The sequence below is a fragment of the Thunnus maccoyii genome, chromosome 11 (assembly GCF_910596095.1).
Source record: "Thunnus maccoyii chromosome 11, fThuMac1.1, whole genome shotgun sequence".
In the NCBI taxonomy this organism is placed as follows: Eukaryota; Metazoa; Chordata; class Actinopteri; order Scombriformes; family Scombridae; genus Thunnus; species Thunnus maccoyii.
This window is the reverse complement of record NC_056543.1, coordinates 1,668,636-1,682,146: the sequence shown is the minus strand read 5'-3', so window position 1 is coordinate 1,682,146 and position 13,511 is coordinate 1,668,636. Positions and strand designations below refer to the sequence as shown.

The 13,511-nt window shown below is 44.1% G+C and overlaps 1 protein-coding gene across 1 annotated transcript in view; it reads left to right on the top strand.

The window, feature by feature from the left end:
* LOC121907520 (titin-like) overlaps positions 1-13,511 on the top strand; it is a 254,288-nt gene that overhangs the window by 166,187 nt on the left and 74,590 nt on the right. Inside the window, exons 145-168 of the mRNA XM_042427130.1 lie at positions 77-655; positions 1,443-1,745; positions 2,288-2,444; positions 2,588-2,730; positions 3,004-3,122; positions 3,269-3,446; positions 3,575-3,859; positions 3,979-4,272; positions 4,464-4,763; positions 5,056-5,364; positions 5,507-5,733; positions 5,825-6,139; positions 6,327-6,441; positions 6,625-6,933; positions 7,045-7,226; positions 7,474-7,603; positions 7,722-7,873; positions 8,292-8,439; positions 8,534-8,754; positions 9,199-9,295; positions 9,766-10,062; positions 10,233-10,532; positions 11,216-11,530; positions 12,629-12,849. Coding sequence (XP_042283064.1) covers positions 77-655; positions 1,443-1,745; positions 2,288-2,444; positions 2,588-2,730; positions 3,004-3,122; positions 3,269-3,446; positions 3,575-3,859; positions 3,979-4,272; positions 4,464-4,763; positions 5,056-5,364; positions 5,507-5,733; positions 5,825-6,139; positions 6,327-6,441; positions 6,625-6,933; positions 7,045-7,226; positions 7,474-7,603; positions 7,722-7,873; positions 8,292-8,439; positions 8,534-8,754; positions 9,199-9,295; positions 9,766-10,062; positions 10,233-10,532; positions 11,216-11,530; positions 12,629-12,849 — 5,696 coding nt within the window. The remainder of the gene's footprint in view (positions 1-76; positions 656-1,442; positions 1,746-2,287; positions 2,445-2,587; positions 2,731-3,003; positions 3,123-3,268; positions 3,447-3,574; positions 3,860-3,978; positions 4,273-4,463; positions 4,764-5,055; positions 5,365-5,506; positions 5,734-5,824; positions 6,140-6,326; positions 6,442-6,624; positions 6,934-7,044; positions 7,227-7,473; positions 7,604-7,721; positions 7,874-8,291; positions 8,440-8,533; positions 8,755-9,198; positions 9,296-9,765; positions 10,063-10,232; positions 10,533-11,215; positions 11,531-12,628; positions 12,850-13,511) is intronic.

The following is a 13,511-nucleotide window of genomic DNA, read 5'->3' as shown; positions in this document are numbered from 1 at the left end:
TTTTTTCACTTCCCTCTTCCAATGTCGCCATGTTTACTGCTGAACTTTATGTTCACTTTTCTGTGTTCTTTCTCAGATCCTCCGAAAGTGTTCCTGAGCGGCAGCCTGCAGTCTGGCCTGAACGTGAGGCGAGGCTGCCAGATCTGCCTGGACGCCAATATTTCCGGCTCACCATACCCTCAGATCACCTGGTACTGGAACAACAAGATCATCCGACCTGAACCACTCCGCAAGAGGCCTGAGAGACCCCTGAAGAAGAAGTTGGAGAAGAAGGAAGAAAAGAAGAAGGAGGAAGGTGAGGGAGAGAAGAAGGACGCAGAGGTGAAGGAAGGAGAAGAGAAGAAGGAGGAGGAGAAGAAGGAGGAGGAGAAGAAGAAAGAAGGAGAGGAGAAGAAGGAGGAGGAGAAGAAAGAGGAGGAGAAGAAAGAGGAGGAGAAGAAGGAAGCAGAGGAGAAGAAGGAGGAGGTGGTGGAGCCAGAGGTGGAGGAGACCGACTACCCGACGCTGACCGAACGACTGTCCATTGATAACAGCCGGAGGGGCACGTCCTCCGTTGTAATCACGGACTCGATCCGTCTTGACCATGGCGTCTACATGGTGAAGGTGGAGAATGACCACGGCATCGCCTCCGCTACCTGCGAGGTCAATGTGCTCGGTAGGAATTTAACTCTATTCTGACATTACATTTAAATGTAATTCATGTGTCTGGCGTTTCCCAGTATAATTATGTAGATAGGTGCATACATTTTAAAAGCAAATATAGAGTTTTTAACAAATTTAAACACATTTAACTTTAAGTATAATTTGAAGAAACAGGATTAGATGTAAACGTAAACAATGTTTCAAAAGCAGATCTAAGACCACTGTGAGATTGTTACAACCTGACTATCAGTCAAAGTCAGACATCTTAAAATATAGTAAAACTTTTAGTTTTTGGTCAATTGTGAAGGACATTTGTCATTACTTTTAACAATCTAGAGTGATTAATTGATAAATAAACAAGAATTAGAGTCTACAGCAATGCTAACAGCTTTGTGAGGCTGCATTTGTTAGCTAAATGCTAACATGCGTCAACATGCTAACATACTCACAATGACATTAGCACAAAACACAAAGTGCAGCTGAGGCTTATGGGAATGTCATTAGTTTTGTGGGTATTTAGTGATAAACCAAAGAAATTTTGACCAAATGATGGTGCTAGAGGAAATTTCAGGGGGTCACCAAAGTCATTGAGTTTCACAGCCATCCATGTAATAGTTGTTGAGTCTAGACCAAAGTGCTGGACTGACCAACAGATCAACACCTCTGAAGCCACACCGCTAGTGTGGCTATAAAATACATATAACAGATTCACTACTAATTAGTGAAAATAATTAATAGTTGTCAGTGAAAGTGGAATTTCAGAGGCTAAAAACACTGACTATCTCACCTATCTATCGCAGACACTCCTGGGCCTCCGGTGAACTTCCGATTTGAGGAGGTGAGGAAGAACTCAGTGATCTGCAAGTGGGATCCTCCTCTGGATGATGGCGGCAGTGAGATCCTCAACTACACACTGGAGAAGAAGGACAACTCGAAGCTGGAGATTGGCTGGAGCAGCGTAACCTCGACGCTAAGAGGATGCCGCTACCTGGTGCCCAAACTTATCGAGAAGAAGGAGTACATCTTCAGGGTTGTGGCTGAGAACAAGTTCGGCGCTGGTCCACCCTGCATCTCCAAACCACTCATTGCAAAGAATCCCTTCGGTATGTTGATATTTAGAAACAATTATTTTTACTCAAGTAATCTTATGTGGATTTCCAATTTGGGAGATAAGTACTCCCAATGGCACTGACTATATGGAATGTAAGAGGCGCTGTATTCATTTGAATTAGTAATTTAATTAGTAGTAGCAAATTATTAGTATTAGTATTAGTATTATTAGTAAATTAATTAGTCACACACATCTAAACCTATATTTATATGTCTTAATATGTTTTTTTTCTTCTGTGACTCATAAATGAAAAGGTTTACAAGCCGAGCCAACTGCATTTATTTCCACATTCAATATTGTATTATGAGTAAAAGTAAGTAATGATGAGCTGTTTGTTTATAGTGTTTTCAAAAATTATTCTAATTACATGGAAGTCAATGGGTCCAACTTCCACACCACATGTGTATCAATTATGTGCATTATTCAACTTCTGGGTGCTATTTAAGACTTGCAACATATATTTGAGCTTGAAGACAAAATAGCATGAATCAAATATGACTCACCTTTTATCTGCTGTCCCCCTCTCCTCCTCAGAACCTCCTGAGGCTCCTGAAAAGCCGGAGATTGATGACATCACAGCCCACAGTATGCTGGTCATCTGGAATGAGCCAAACGACAATGGCAGCCCCATCCTGGGATACTGGGTGGAACGCCGTGAGATCAACAGCTCCCACTGGGCTCGTGTCAACAGGTGAGGGAACTCCTGTTTTCTCTCTGCCTTTGACTCAAAAGTTAGCATTAGTATTGGCAGATTTGTATGGAGATATGTCTGGGCATATTTCAGGGAAAATCTGTTTGCTGTGTTGTCTTATTCTCCTGCGTCCTGGTCTACAGAGATATCATCCCTGACACTGAGCTGAACGTTGAAGGTCTTCTGGAGGGGATGACTTACATCTTCAGGGTGGCGGCTGAAAACCAGGCTGGCCCCGGACAGTTCAGTATCCCCTCTGACCCCAAGACAGCTCAGGCCCCGATCTGTACGTAAACTAGTCTAAACTGTCTGTATGACTTTTATGTTGTTTCCATTTCTGTCAAATTGGAGGAATACATAATAATGTATAGTAATCACCAAATGCTTTGTTGTCATGATACTTTCCATGTGTCCTCCCCTTCTCCGAAATAGTTGCATCCTGTGAAAATACTAGTTGAAAACACTTAGACAGGGGAACACTAGACTCCTGAAGATACTGTCTATGGAACTCGGTCTCAGAGTTAACATGTCCGATTTGTGTGTGTTTGTGACCCTTTAGTGCCTCCTGGGCCACCAGTTGCCCGAGTGGTGGCAACTACTGACCTCTCCATCGACGTGGAGTGGGACCCGCCTGCCGACAATGGAGGAGGAGAGATTCTGGGATACCACGTGGATAAGGTCAGATCACAAACAGTCTTGATCTCAGCTATGTACCAGTATCACATTTAAAGTTTTATACTCAGAACTCAGAAACATGTCCAGAATATATATTACTCCCCTCTGCGACACAGACTGATGTTTCTCTCTTCAATGGTGTTTTTCAGGCCATGGCTGGTACTAAAGACTGGTCCAGGTCTACTGAGCGTCCCTGGAAGATGCGGGCTTTTACTGTCTATGGAGTCCGTGAGGGAGCAAAATACCTGGTCAGAGTCATCGCATGCAACGCTGCTGGAGAGGGCACACCAGGATTCACGGAGTCTGTTTATGTCAAGAATCCTGCAGGTCAGCTGAAAAAATCAAGAAAGGGTTAAAAATAAGGAGAGCAAGAGTGGAATTTATTTAGGTTTAATGTCAACTAATCTCTTGTTGGTGCATTCTTTTCTTGGGTACTGGTTCATTCCCTTCCACAGAGATACCTGTGATTGAAATGGACCTGACCATCAAGCAAGGCGTGATCATCAGAGCAGGAGAGACACTCAGCTTGCCTGCCACAGTCACTGGTAAACCCTACCCGTCCATCACTTGGACGAAGGATGATGGCAAACCTGATAAAGATCGTGTGGCGATCCTCACAGAGGGCAACAATAGCATTGTTTCAATCAAGAACATCCAGAGGAAGGACAGTGGCAAATACCAGATCTCTGCCTGCAACCCCAGTGGCACCAAATCTGCCGCTGCCAGAGTGGAGGTCATGGGTGAGTAGAAGTGCTGGCATTTGTGGCAGGACTTAATGATGAAAATCAACAGTAAACTTGCAGTAAATAGATGCTATGGATAAAAAGAACACTAAAGGAAAATGTTGCTTTCGCCATAGACGTCCCCGGACCTGTCACAGACCTGAAGCCAGTGGTTGTCACTCGCAAGATGATCTTCCTGAACTGGGATGACCCTGAAGATGACGGAGGCAGTGACCTGACCGGCTTTGTTGTGGAGCGCAGAGATGCCAAGATGCACACATGGAGGCAGCCCATTGAAACTGCCTCGTCCAAGTGTGAGTGCGTGGGCATCATGGAGGGACAGGAATACATGTTCCGCGTCATCGCCAAGAACAAGTATGGCCTGGGCCCACCTGTCGAGCTGGGACCCATCAAGGCTGTGGACCCACAGGGTGAGACCTAAAATCAATTGATTTTTATCACATCAAAAATGATCTTTTGTGAAGAGGCCAAGTCCTCACTGTTTGGGAGTAGATTGATAAATGGCCCTGGTAGAAAAATGGGCTTTGTCCTTAAAGACAAAAAAAAATTAGTGAAATATTATATAATAAAATATTAAATATAAAATCTGCTGGTTCTGCAGGGCCACCATCATACCCCGAGAAGTTCCACTACACCGAGCGCACCAAGAACTCTATCACACTTGCCTGGAGGCCACCTCGCAATGACGGCGGCAGCCCTGTTATCGGATACTTTGTGGAGAAGAAGAGGCACGACCAGCAGGCTTTCGAGCCCTGCAACACAGAGATCTGCCCCAACATGACCATGACAGTGGAGGGTCTGGACGAGGCCTTTATGTATGAGTTCAGGATCAAGTGTGCCAACCTGATTGGAGAGAGTGAGCCATCCATCCCACTGACTGTGGTCATCCAAGACGATGAAGGTAAGTGTGAATATTTTAAATCATTTTGAATACTAATTTCGACATTTTCATTTCATTAAGAACCGAACAAACCTAGAAACATTTTGAAATTAGAATAACCGTGTATTTTCCTCTTTATAATTAAGGGATGAAGGTAGGTTTTTCTTGAGACAACTTTAAATTATTAAAAGGGAGCAGTGTTTTTTCTAAAGGGTGTCACCTCAGGAATCTTTCCAGTGATGGCATGTTAGCCTGTGGGACCTTTAGCTTTAGGGTTTTTCTGATTTCTTTTGTTCTGTCTTGTCCCTCTCAGTTGCTCCTGAGATCCACATGCTGAAGCATTTCAAGGGCGACTCCATTACTGTGAAGAGGGGCGAGCCTATCGAGATCCCCGCTGACGTCCTAGGCCTCCCCATCCCCAAGGTTGAGTGGTCCAAGGATGACGTGGTGATTGAGAAGCCAACTGAGACTCTGCTGATGGAGACGGTAGAGACTGGTAGGATGAACTGCAAGACCACGTTGTCCATCCCAGATGCCAACAGGAAGGACCGTGGCAGCTATACTGTCACTGCCTCCAACAACATGGGCTCAGCCAAGCACACCATCTCCGTCCTAGTGCTGGGTGAGTCAAAACTTGCTACTGATGCAATCAGAGGCAGAAAAGACAGGACGTACAGTTAATTAAACAGAATATATTATAGTCTGCGACAGTTACACAATATCCAGCTGGCAGCTCCCTAAATTAACTTCTGCTCTCCTCTCAGACCGGCCACTTCCTCCCAGAAATGTGACAGTATCCAATATCAAGGCGCAGTCTTGCTACCTCCATTGGGAAGCACCGCTGGATGATGGTGGCAGCGAACTGACAAACTACATTGTTGAGAAGAAGGACGTGATAACAGAGGAGCCAGAGTTGGAAGAGGGAGAGGAAGCTCCACCTGAACCACAGTGGGTGGAGGTTACCAACAGCATCATTGAAAGGAAATATGGGGTATGTCCTGATGACATAATCATAATAATAATAATGTGGTTCTCACAGGCCTTTAAGTCTTATTTGACTCTACTTCCTCCCTCTCCTACAGGTGTGGAACCTGGACACCAACAAGACATACTTGTTCCGAGTACGAGCTGAGAACCGCTATGGTAAGTCTGACCCCTGCACAACAGAGGACGTCCTTATCAAAGACCCCTTTGGCCTCCCCGGCCCACCAGAGAAACCCACCATCATCGAGCACTCCAAGACCTCCATGACCCTGAGCTGGGAGCCTCCCAGAGATAATGGTGGATCCTTGATTATTGGCTACTGGCTGGAGAAGAGGGAGAAAGGCACCAGCTACTGGGCCAAAGTCAACAAGATGCCAGTCACCAAGCGGAGTATGAAAGGCTGGGAGTACCAGGTGAGTTGCTGGTGCTTTGTTTTTGCATTAGCACAAAATTAATGTTTTAAGTGGAAAATAAAAAGTTGGAGATCTCTTGGAGGTTAAGTCAATGAGTCACAGGATTTTGTTCTGATCACCAAAAGAAAAGTGATTGTTTATTACTTGGCCCTGGTTCTTTTAAAATGTTCCTCTCTGTGATTTCCAGGTGACTCGTCTGATTGAAGGAAATGAGTACGAATTCAGGGTTGCTGCCTGCAATTCTGCAGGAACTGGACCATTCAGTGCACCATCTGACTCTGCCTTTGCTGTCGACCCTCTGAGTGAGTATAAAAACTACCGTCTGTTGCTGACCAACAAGATTACAGCACATCAAAATATAACTGTAAACAATTTGAGTTCAATTCTTGACAAATAGATGTCCTCTTTGTATTTTGGGAGATGATAAATTAGATTTCCCAAAAAATGGAAACTGTGTTTACAAACTACCTAACCCTATCTTCCAGCTCCTCCCAGTATGCCTGCCGCTCCAGAGGTGGTTGATAAGACCAAGTACAGCATCACACTGTCCTGGAAGCCACCAGAGAGGGATGGAGGAAGCCCTATCAAGGGCTACATCATCCAGATCCAGGATGAGGGTACGTCAGACTGGGTGAGTGTCAACGATCCCGAGAACCTGCACCCCACCACTGAGTTCACTGTGCCCAGCCTCCGTGAGCTCAAACGCTACCGCTTCAGGATAATCGCAGTCAATGACATTGGCGAGTCTGATCCCAGCCCCCGCACCAGTGAGGTTCTGGTTGAGGATGTCCACCGTAAGTCCTTTTTCAAAGTCCCACTGAAATAAGTAAACATCAACTTTCATCACAGACAAAAGCCTCTCGGTCCATCACTGATGTTTTCACTAATATTTCTCCTCCCAACAGTCGCGCCTTCTATCACTATCAACGTACAAGCTGACGACCTGCTTTGTATACGTGCTGGAGATCCTATCAGGATACCCGCCACCATCAAGGGCCGCCCTGTTCCCAAGGTGACCTGGGACTTCCAAGGCAAAGCCAAGTCACACAAGAAGAACAAACTTCACACACTGCCGGTTGACTCAGAGGTGAGAGGCTACACAGCAACACAATGCTTCTCTTCATGTTTCCAGTAAAATCTCAATTTTCATCACCCTCCTCTGAAAAACAGTCCCAACAAAGAAAAATTATCAATGAAGTCTTTATTAAATTTTGTAATTCTTTTTTTGTAATTCTACATTTTATAGAACACTTCTATCTTTTACACAGTTTTCTATTAAATTTCATGCTCTACTTTTTAGTCTAATTTTTGTCTAATTGTTTTTATTTACTCAGGTTGAGTCCACAGAGACCACGTCCACTGTGATAGTCCCTGTCAGTCTGAGGAGCCACTCTGGACGCTACACCATCACAGCCAAGAACAAGTCCGGACAGAAACACGTAAACGTCAGAGTTAATGTTCTCGGTATGTCTTTGCTGTTTGTATATAAACCGTCTATAAGCTTCTCCTTTGCTACTGAGTGTCTTCAGTTACAGAGTATGGCAATGTTTGCTTTATTGACTGTACTTTGTCTCGGGTGCAGATGTCCCCGGGCCTCCGAAGGACCTGAGGGTGACAGACATCACCCGGTCAACCATGAGGCTGATCTGGAAACTGCCTGACAATGATGGAGGAGAAAGAATCAAGAGCTACTATATCGAGAAGAAATGTGTCACTGACAAGGCCTGGACCAAGGTAAACAGTCTATTAGACCAAGTTATTGAAATTTCAATTTCTCAATTAAGGTTTTGTTTCATTATTCCATTTTATTATGAGTTTGTTTTTAATCCACCAAGTGTCCAAGTTTATTTCAAGTACTTTTTATTTTAGAAAATGAATTGCTTTCATTGAATAGTTTTAGCTTTGGCAACTGCACTGGGCATTTGAATTTTAGTAGATCATACCCATGTACCAGGATATGTTTAGCCTAGCTTAGCAGGAAACAGTGGGAAGCTGCTAGCTTAGCTCAATCAAGTGAAAAACAGAGGATTTAAAAAAATAATTTTACAAAATGTCTTTGTGTTTATTATTATCAATTAATCGATTGACTGAATTCAACATAAATCCTGCAGTTTGTGATTGATTAACTGAGGGATGATTGATTTGTTATCAGGTGAATGCAGCCTGTGCCAGCCAGGCCTTCGTAGTCCCCGGCCTGCTGGAGGGACAGGACTACCTGTTCAGAGTCCGAGCTGAGAACAGACTTGGATTCAGCCCGTACACTGTCACCACTGAACCCGCCCGGGCCAGAGACCCCATCTGTGAGGATACACTTACTATTCCAACTATAGAGTGACTGCACAAACCATTTACTGGAATTATTCTGTGTCTAATGATTATCTCCCTCCTCCTCAGACCCACCCGACCCCCCAACCAAACTGAAGGTCAACCTGGTGACGAAGAACACCGTGACTCTGACCTGGGAGCCTCCCAAAAACAACGGCGGCTCTCCCATCAAGCATTACATCATCGAGCGTTTGAGCTGGGACACCAGCGGCACAGAGAAGGAGACCTGGAAGCAGTGCAACAAGAGAGATGTGGAGGAGCTCACCTTTGTGGTGGAGGACCTGAAGGAGGTTGGTCCTTTAAGGGCTCACACTGCTCTCACTTTACTAGTACTTAAAAACTGTATCATTTCAACTATGAGGTCTATTGGACATTCAGCTAAAAACAGCAAGTGATGGACACTGAAATCTTCCTGTTTGAAACAAAAAGTTTGGTTTGATTTGCTTTTATTGTGTCATAAAACAACCGACACATATACCACATATTCACCAACAAAACAAACAAAAACACAGAATCAAACCTGTAAATCGCCTGGTGCCATTTGGGCTTTTATACACATTCTGCAAGATACTGAATCCTGCTAGCAATGTTTAATCATTGTCAGTGAAATTACATGCAGAGGAAACGTATAACAACAGGAGTTTGACTGCTCATGATGAATAAGTTTGCTATAAAGACGTTGAAGTGAAGTTTAAACCGGACTCATCACTGACTGTGTTGTCTTTGATCTGCAGGGAGGAGAGTACGAGTTCAGAGTGAAAGCTGTGAACGCTGCCGGACCCAGCCGTCCCTCCGCCACTGTTGGACCAATGGTCATCAAGGATCAGACTTGTGAGTCCCACTGCAACTAACGATTATTGTCATTCATAATTAGTCTAGAAAATGGAAGAAAATAGTGAAAGAAAGGAACTTCTCCCAAAGTGATGTCCTCAATTTGCAAATAGTCAAAAGTATATACTAGATATATCAATTTATTGTTGTACATGACAAAGAAAAGCTGCAAATCCTCACATTTGAGAAGATGGAACCTAAGAATATTGGCATTTTTGGCTGAAATTATTCGATTATTGAAATAGTTGCCAATTTGTTTTCTGTCACTCAATTTATCATGTAACTGACCAAACGTTACATGTGACAGGTGACTTCAGCCATTTATTTTGAGAGATATTGTCTTTTGATATAAATGTTTCTATAGCATATAGATAACTTTGAGCCTCAGAAAGAATTTTGAACATTTAGATGTGTGCTGCTGATTAGTTTCTCATTGATGTTTTCATAAAGCGTCTCATCTCTTCCTGTAGGTGCTCCCACCATCGAGCTGCGTGAGGCCATGGAGGGCGAGGAGGGCTGTGATGTCAGCATTGTGGCAAAGGTGGGCGGCTGTCCATTCCCCACGCTCACCTGGCAGAAGGCCAGCCTGGCCAAACCTGAGGAGAAGGCTGCCGTCCACTACGACCAGCACATGAACAAACTGGTGACACAGGACAAGTGCACACTGCTGATCCAGGACGCCAGCAGGCATGACAACGCCCTCTATAGTCTGACAGCCAGCAACAGCCTGGGCACAGTCACCAAGGACATCAAGCTCACCGTGCTGGGTGAGAGACACAAACCTTAAGTTATAACGAGACAAATGTAAAGAAAATGTCATTTTAGCACTAATTGGTCAGTCACCAGAGAATTAAATAATGACTGGTTTGATAATAAGTCAGTGGTTGAAGATCCTACATTAATGCTGTGTGAACATTTTCACTGTTGCCTCCTGCAGGACCTCCTGGCCCACCCATCGGACCAGTCAAATTCACAGAGGTGTTTGCAGAGAGGATCGGCCTGGCCTGGGACCCGCCCACAGACAATGGCGGCTCCAAGATCACCAACTATGTTATTGAGAAGCGTGAAGAAAACAGGAAGTCTTGGGTCCACGTCTCCAATGACCCCAAAGAATGCTCCTACGTGGTGACCCGGCTGACGGAGAACCACGAGTATGAGTTCAGAATCATGGCCCAGAACAAGTTTGGAGTCGGGCCGCCTCTGGTCAGCGAGCCGGAGAAGGCCAGAAACCTCTTCAGTGAGTTCAGATCAGTCTGTGTGGAAACCTCCTGAACTGTCAGTTTCATCCTTAAGTAGCTTTGCAGTTCACAAAAAAATGTTCAAAGTTTTTGTTTGTACCAACACTTTATCAATACTACAGTATATAATCCTTATAATGAAAGAAGGAGCATGCGGTTAACTGAAAAATACATTATTTCTTTATAACCGTACGACTGAGATTGACAAATACTCAAAACATAAGTAAAGTCTCTTCATGTTTTGGGTCAGTGAGCTCTTTCTAATCTTTGTGTCACCATTATGTTTGTCATCACTTTGCTCTTCTGACCAGTAGGTGGCGATGTAGTGTGTAACAGCTGAAAGTATCCACTTCCAAGAGATTTTTTTTCCCATCATTACTTCCAGTAATCCAGCCAATCAGAAAACAGGATTCTTTAAAAACTTACTTAAAAACGTACTTTTATTTAATTTATCTTGATTAACAAAGTGTTGTCATTTCAGGAAGTAGCATGTGATGTTTATCTTTTTATAGTTCAAATTTACTGATAATTGTAAATATTATTAATATTAATTAATATAATTATCAGTATAGTACATTAAACCGAGGCTGAGTGCAGTTCAACAACCAAAAGCCTTCAGAGATCAATACTTCCTGCCTCCTATAGCTGATGTATTGATGATCGATGTCCTTTCCCCATGCAGCTGTCCCGGGTCAGTGTGAGAAGCCCACAGTGACGGACGTCTGTCTGGAGTCCATGACTGTCAACTGGGAGGAGCCCAAGTACGACGGCGGCTCCTCCGTCACCGGCTACATCATTGAGAAGAAGGAGACTACCAGCAAACGCTGGATCCGCGTGAACCGAGACCCGATCCGAGCGCTGCCGCTGGGCAACTACTGGGACGTCAGCGGCCTGCTGGAGGGCGCCATGTACCAGTTCAGAGTCATCGCTGTCAATGCCGCCGGCTGTGGCCTGCCCAGCCCGCCCTCCGACCCTGTGCTCTGCAGAGACCCCATCGGTAAGAGAGACACACTGAGATGTGCTTTCAGTTTGTCGCCAATCATTTTAACTCAAGATTCAAAAGTCAAGATGTTCATTGTCACGCCGGTTGTACAAGTACACTCGTGTGAAATTCTTTCACTAGGATGCGCTATTACAGAAACAGTAAATAAATATATATGAGGCATATAAATATGAGGACAGGGATATATTATCCATGCGGTCCATGCTGGTGCAGCTGCTGTACCAGCTGGTAAAGCAGCCCGTCAGCAGGCTCTCTATGGCTCAGCAGAAGAAGGGACAGGAGTGGTGTGGCTAGCCCATGTCATGTCCTTGTGGATGTTAACTTCCAGATATTTGAAATCGTCCACCCTCTCCACCACTGTGACGTTGACAGTGACTGGGGGGGTGAGTGCGCATAACAATAACAAAATTTATGCTACTGTTAGCAGGCTAGCAAACATACCCCTTAAGAATATACATGTGTATGAACATAGATACACATATGCACAAAAAACAAAAACAAAATAAATTAAGTGAATGGACAGAGACACCTGTCGCCCACTACAACTCAAACACTGGACAAATGCAACGCAATAAAAAGAAAAATAAATAAGTAAATAAACAAATAAGGAAACTCTGGCAGATGCACAATAATTACTTGAATGTAACCTTTTTTTTACTTGAAGCGTCTATAATCTATATTTCTGTAACTCCACAGTCTGATCTGTCAGTGTGTAATGTGTTACTCGTAGTGATGAACCTACAGAGAATTATCAGCTACTCTGCAGCTCCTCTCGGCTTTACGGAGCTTTATAGTGAGTTTCAGCTCATTGTTTATCTGTCCGGCTGCAACTTTACTGTTTTGGTTCACTCTCAGCGCTCTCATAGCGTTGTTTTGGGCCACAGCAGGCAGCTGTTTTCAGAGAAAAAGCTGTAAAAAGCCACTGTACACTGGCATTAGCATCATCATCAGTGTTATCTATAAACTGTGGTCTGGAGGCTCAGATCTGCTTCAATTCACTGTTCAGCCAAAACATTTTATTGTCTTCATTATATTGTCATGATACTTGATGTATTTACCTGTGTGTGTGTTTGTGTGTGTGTGTGTGTGCAGCGCCTCCTGGTCCACCCACTCCAAAGGTGACAGACTGGACAAAGTCGACAGTGGAGCTGGAGTGGATCCCTCCTGTGATAGACGGAGGGTCAAAGGTCACCGGCTACATTGTGGAATTCAAGGAAGTGAACAAGGAGGAGGAGGAGAAGAAAGCTCAGAGGAAGCTCCTGTTGAGCGACGAGGAGGAGAAGGAGCCCGAGAGCGACGAGAGCTGGGAGAAGGTAAACAACAAACAACTGATGAGGCTGATGTCATCAGGTCTAGATGTAGAGCTGTGAAGTGGGAGGAGATATTTCAGGCGCCGCTGGCTTCACAAGTAAAAATCTTGTTCATGTTTGATTCTTTCTCCTCTATAGTTTGAATCAACATGAAACTCTCATGGTTGAAACATCAGAGCAAAAGATGAACAACTGTCAGAAGATATCTGGTTCTCTGATAGGTTGACGCTATGGACGTAAAGATTGTGGGGTAAAGGTTAACTACGACTCCCAAGGTGCACTTCAGGAACAAACAGCCAGTCACTGAGTGTAAAATTCGGTGATGGGCGCCACTGATGGCGTGCAGACGCTAAAGAGAAAGCTGATTTTATGATCTGCACGATTCTTGTTATCAAAGAACCAGATATTTTCTAACACAGTTGTTCATCTTTTGTCCTGATGATTCAACCAGGTGAGTTTTCAGTCGACACAGTTGTTTAACATTAACATCTGTAAGTCAATTTATGACAAACCTGCATCAATCTCATTCATGCTTGACCATTTTTGTGGCACAAGAAGATGTTTCCATTATAATCCCGCCTACAAAGCTGTGATTGGTCAATTGTTTCTCCATCCACAGAAACAGCCATTAATGAGCACAATATGTAAATAAAATCTTTGTTTGT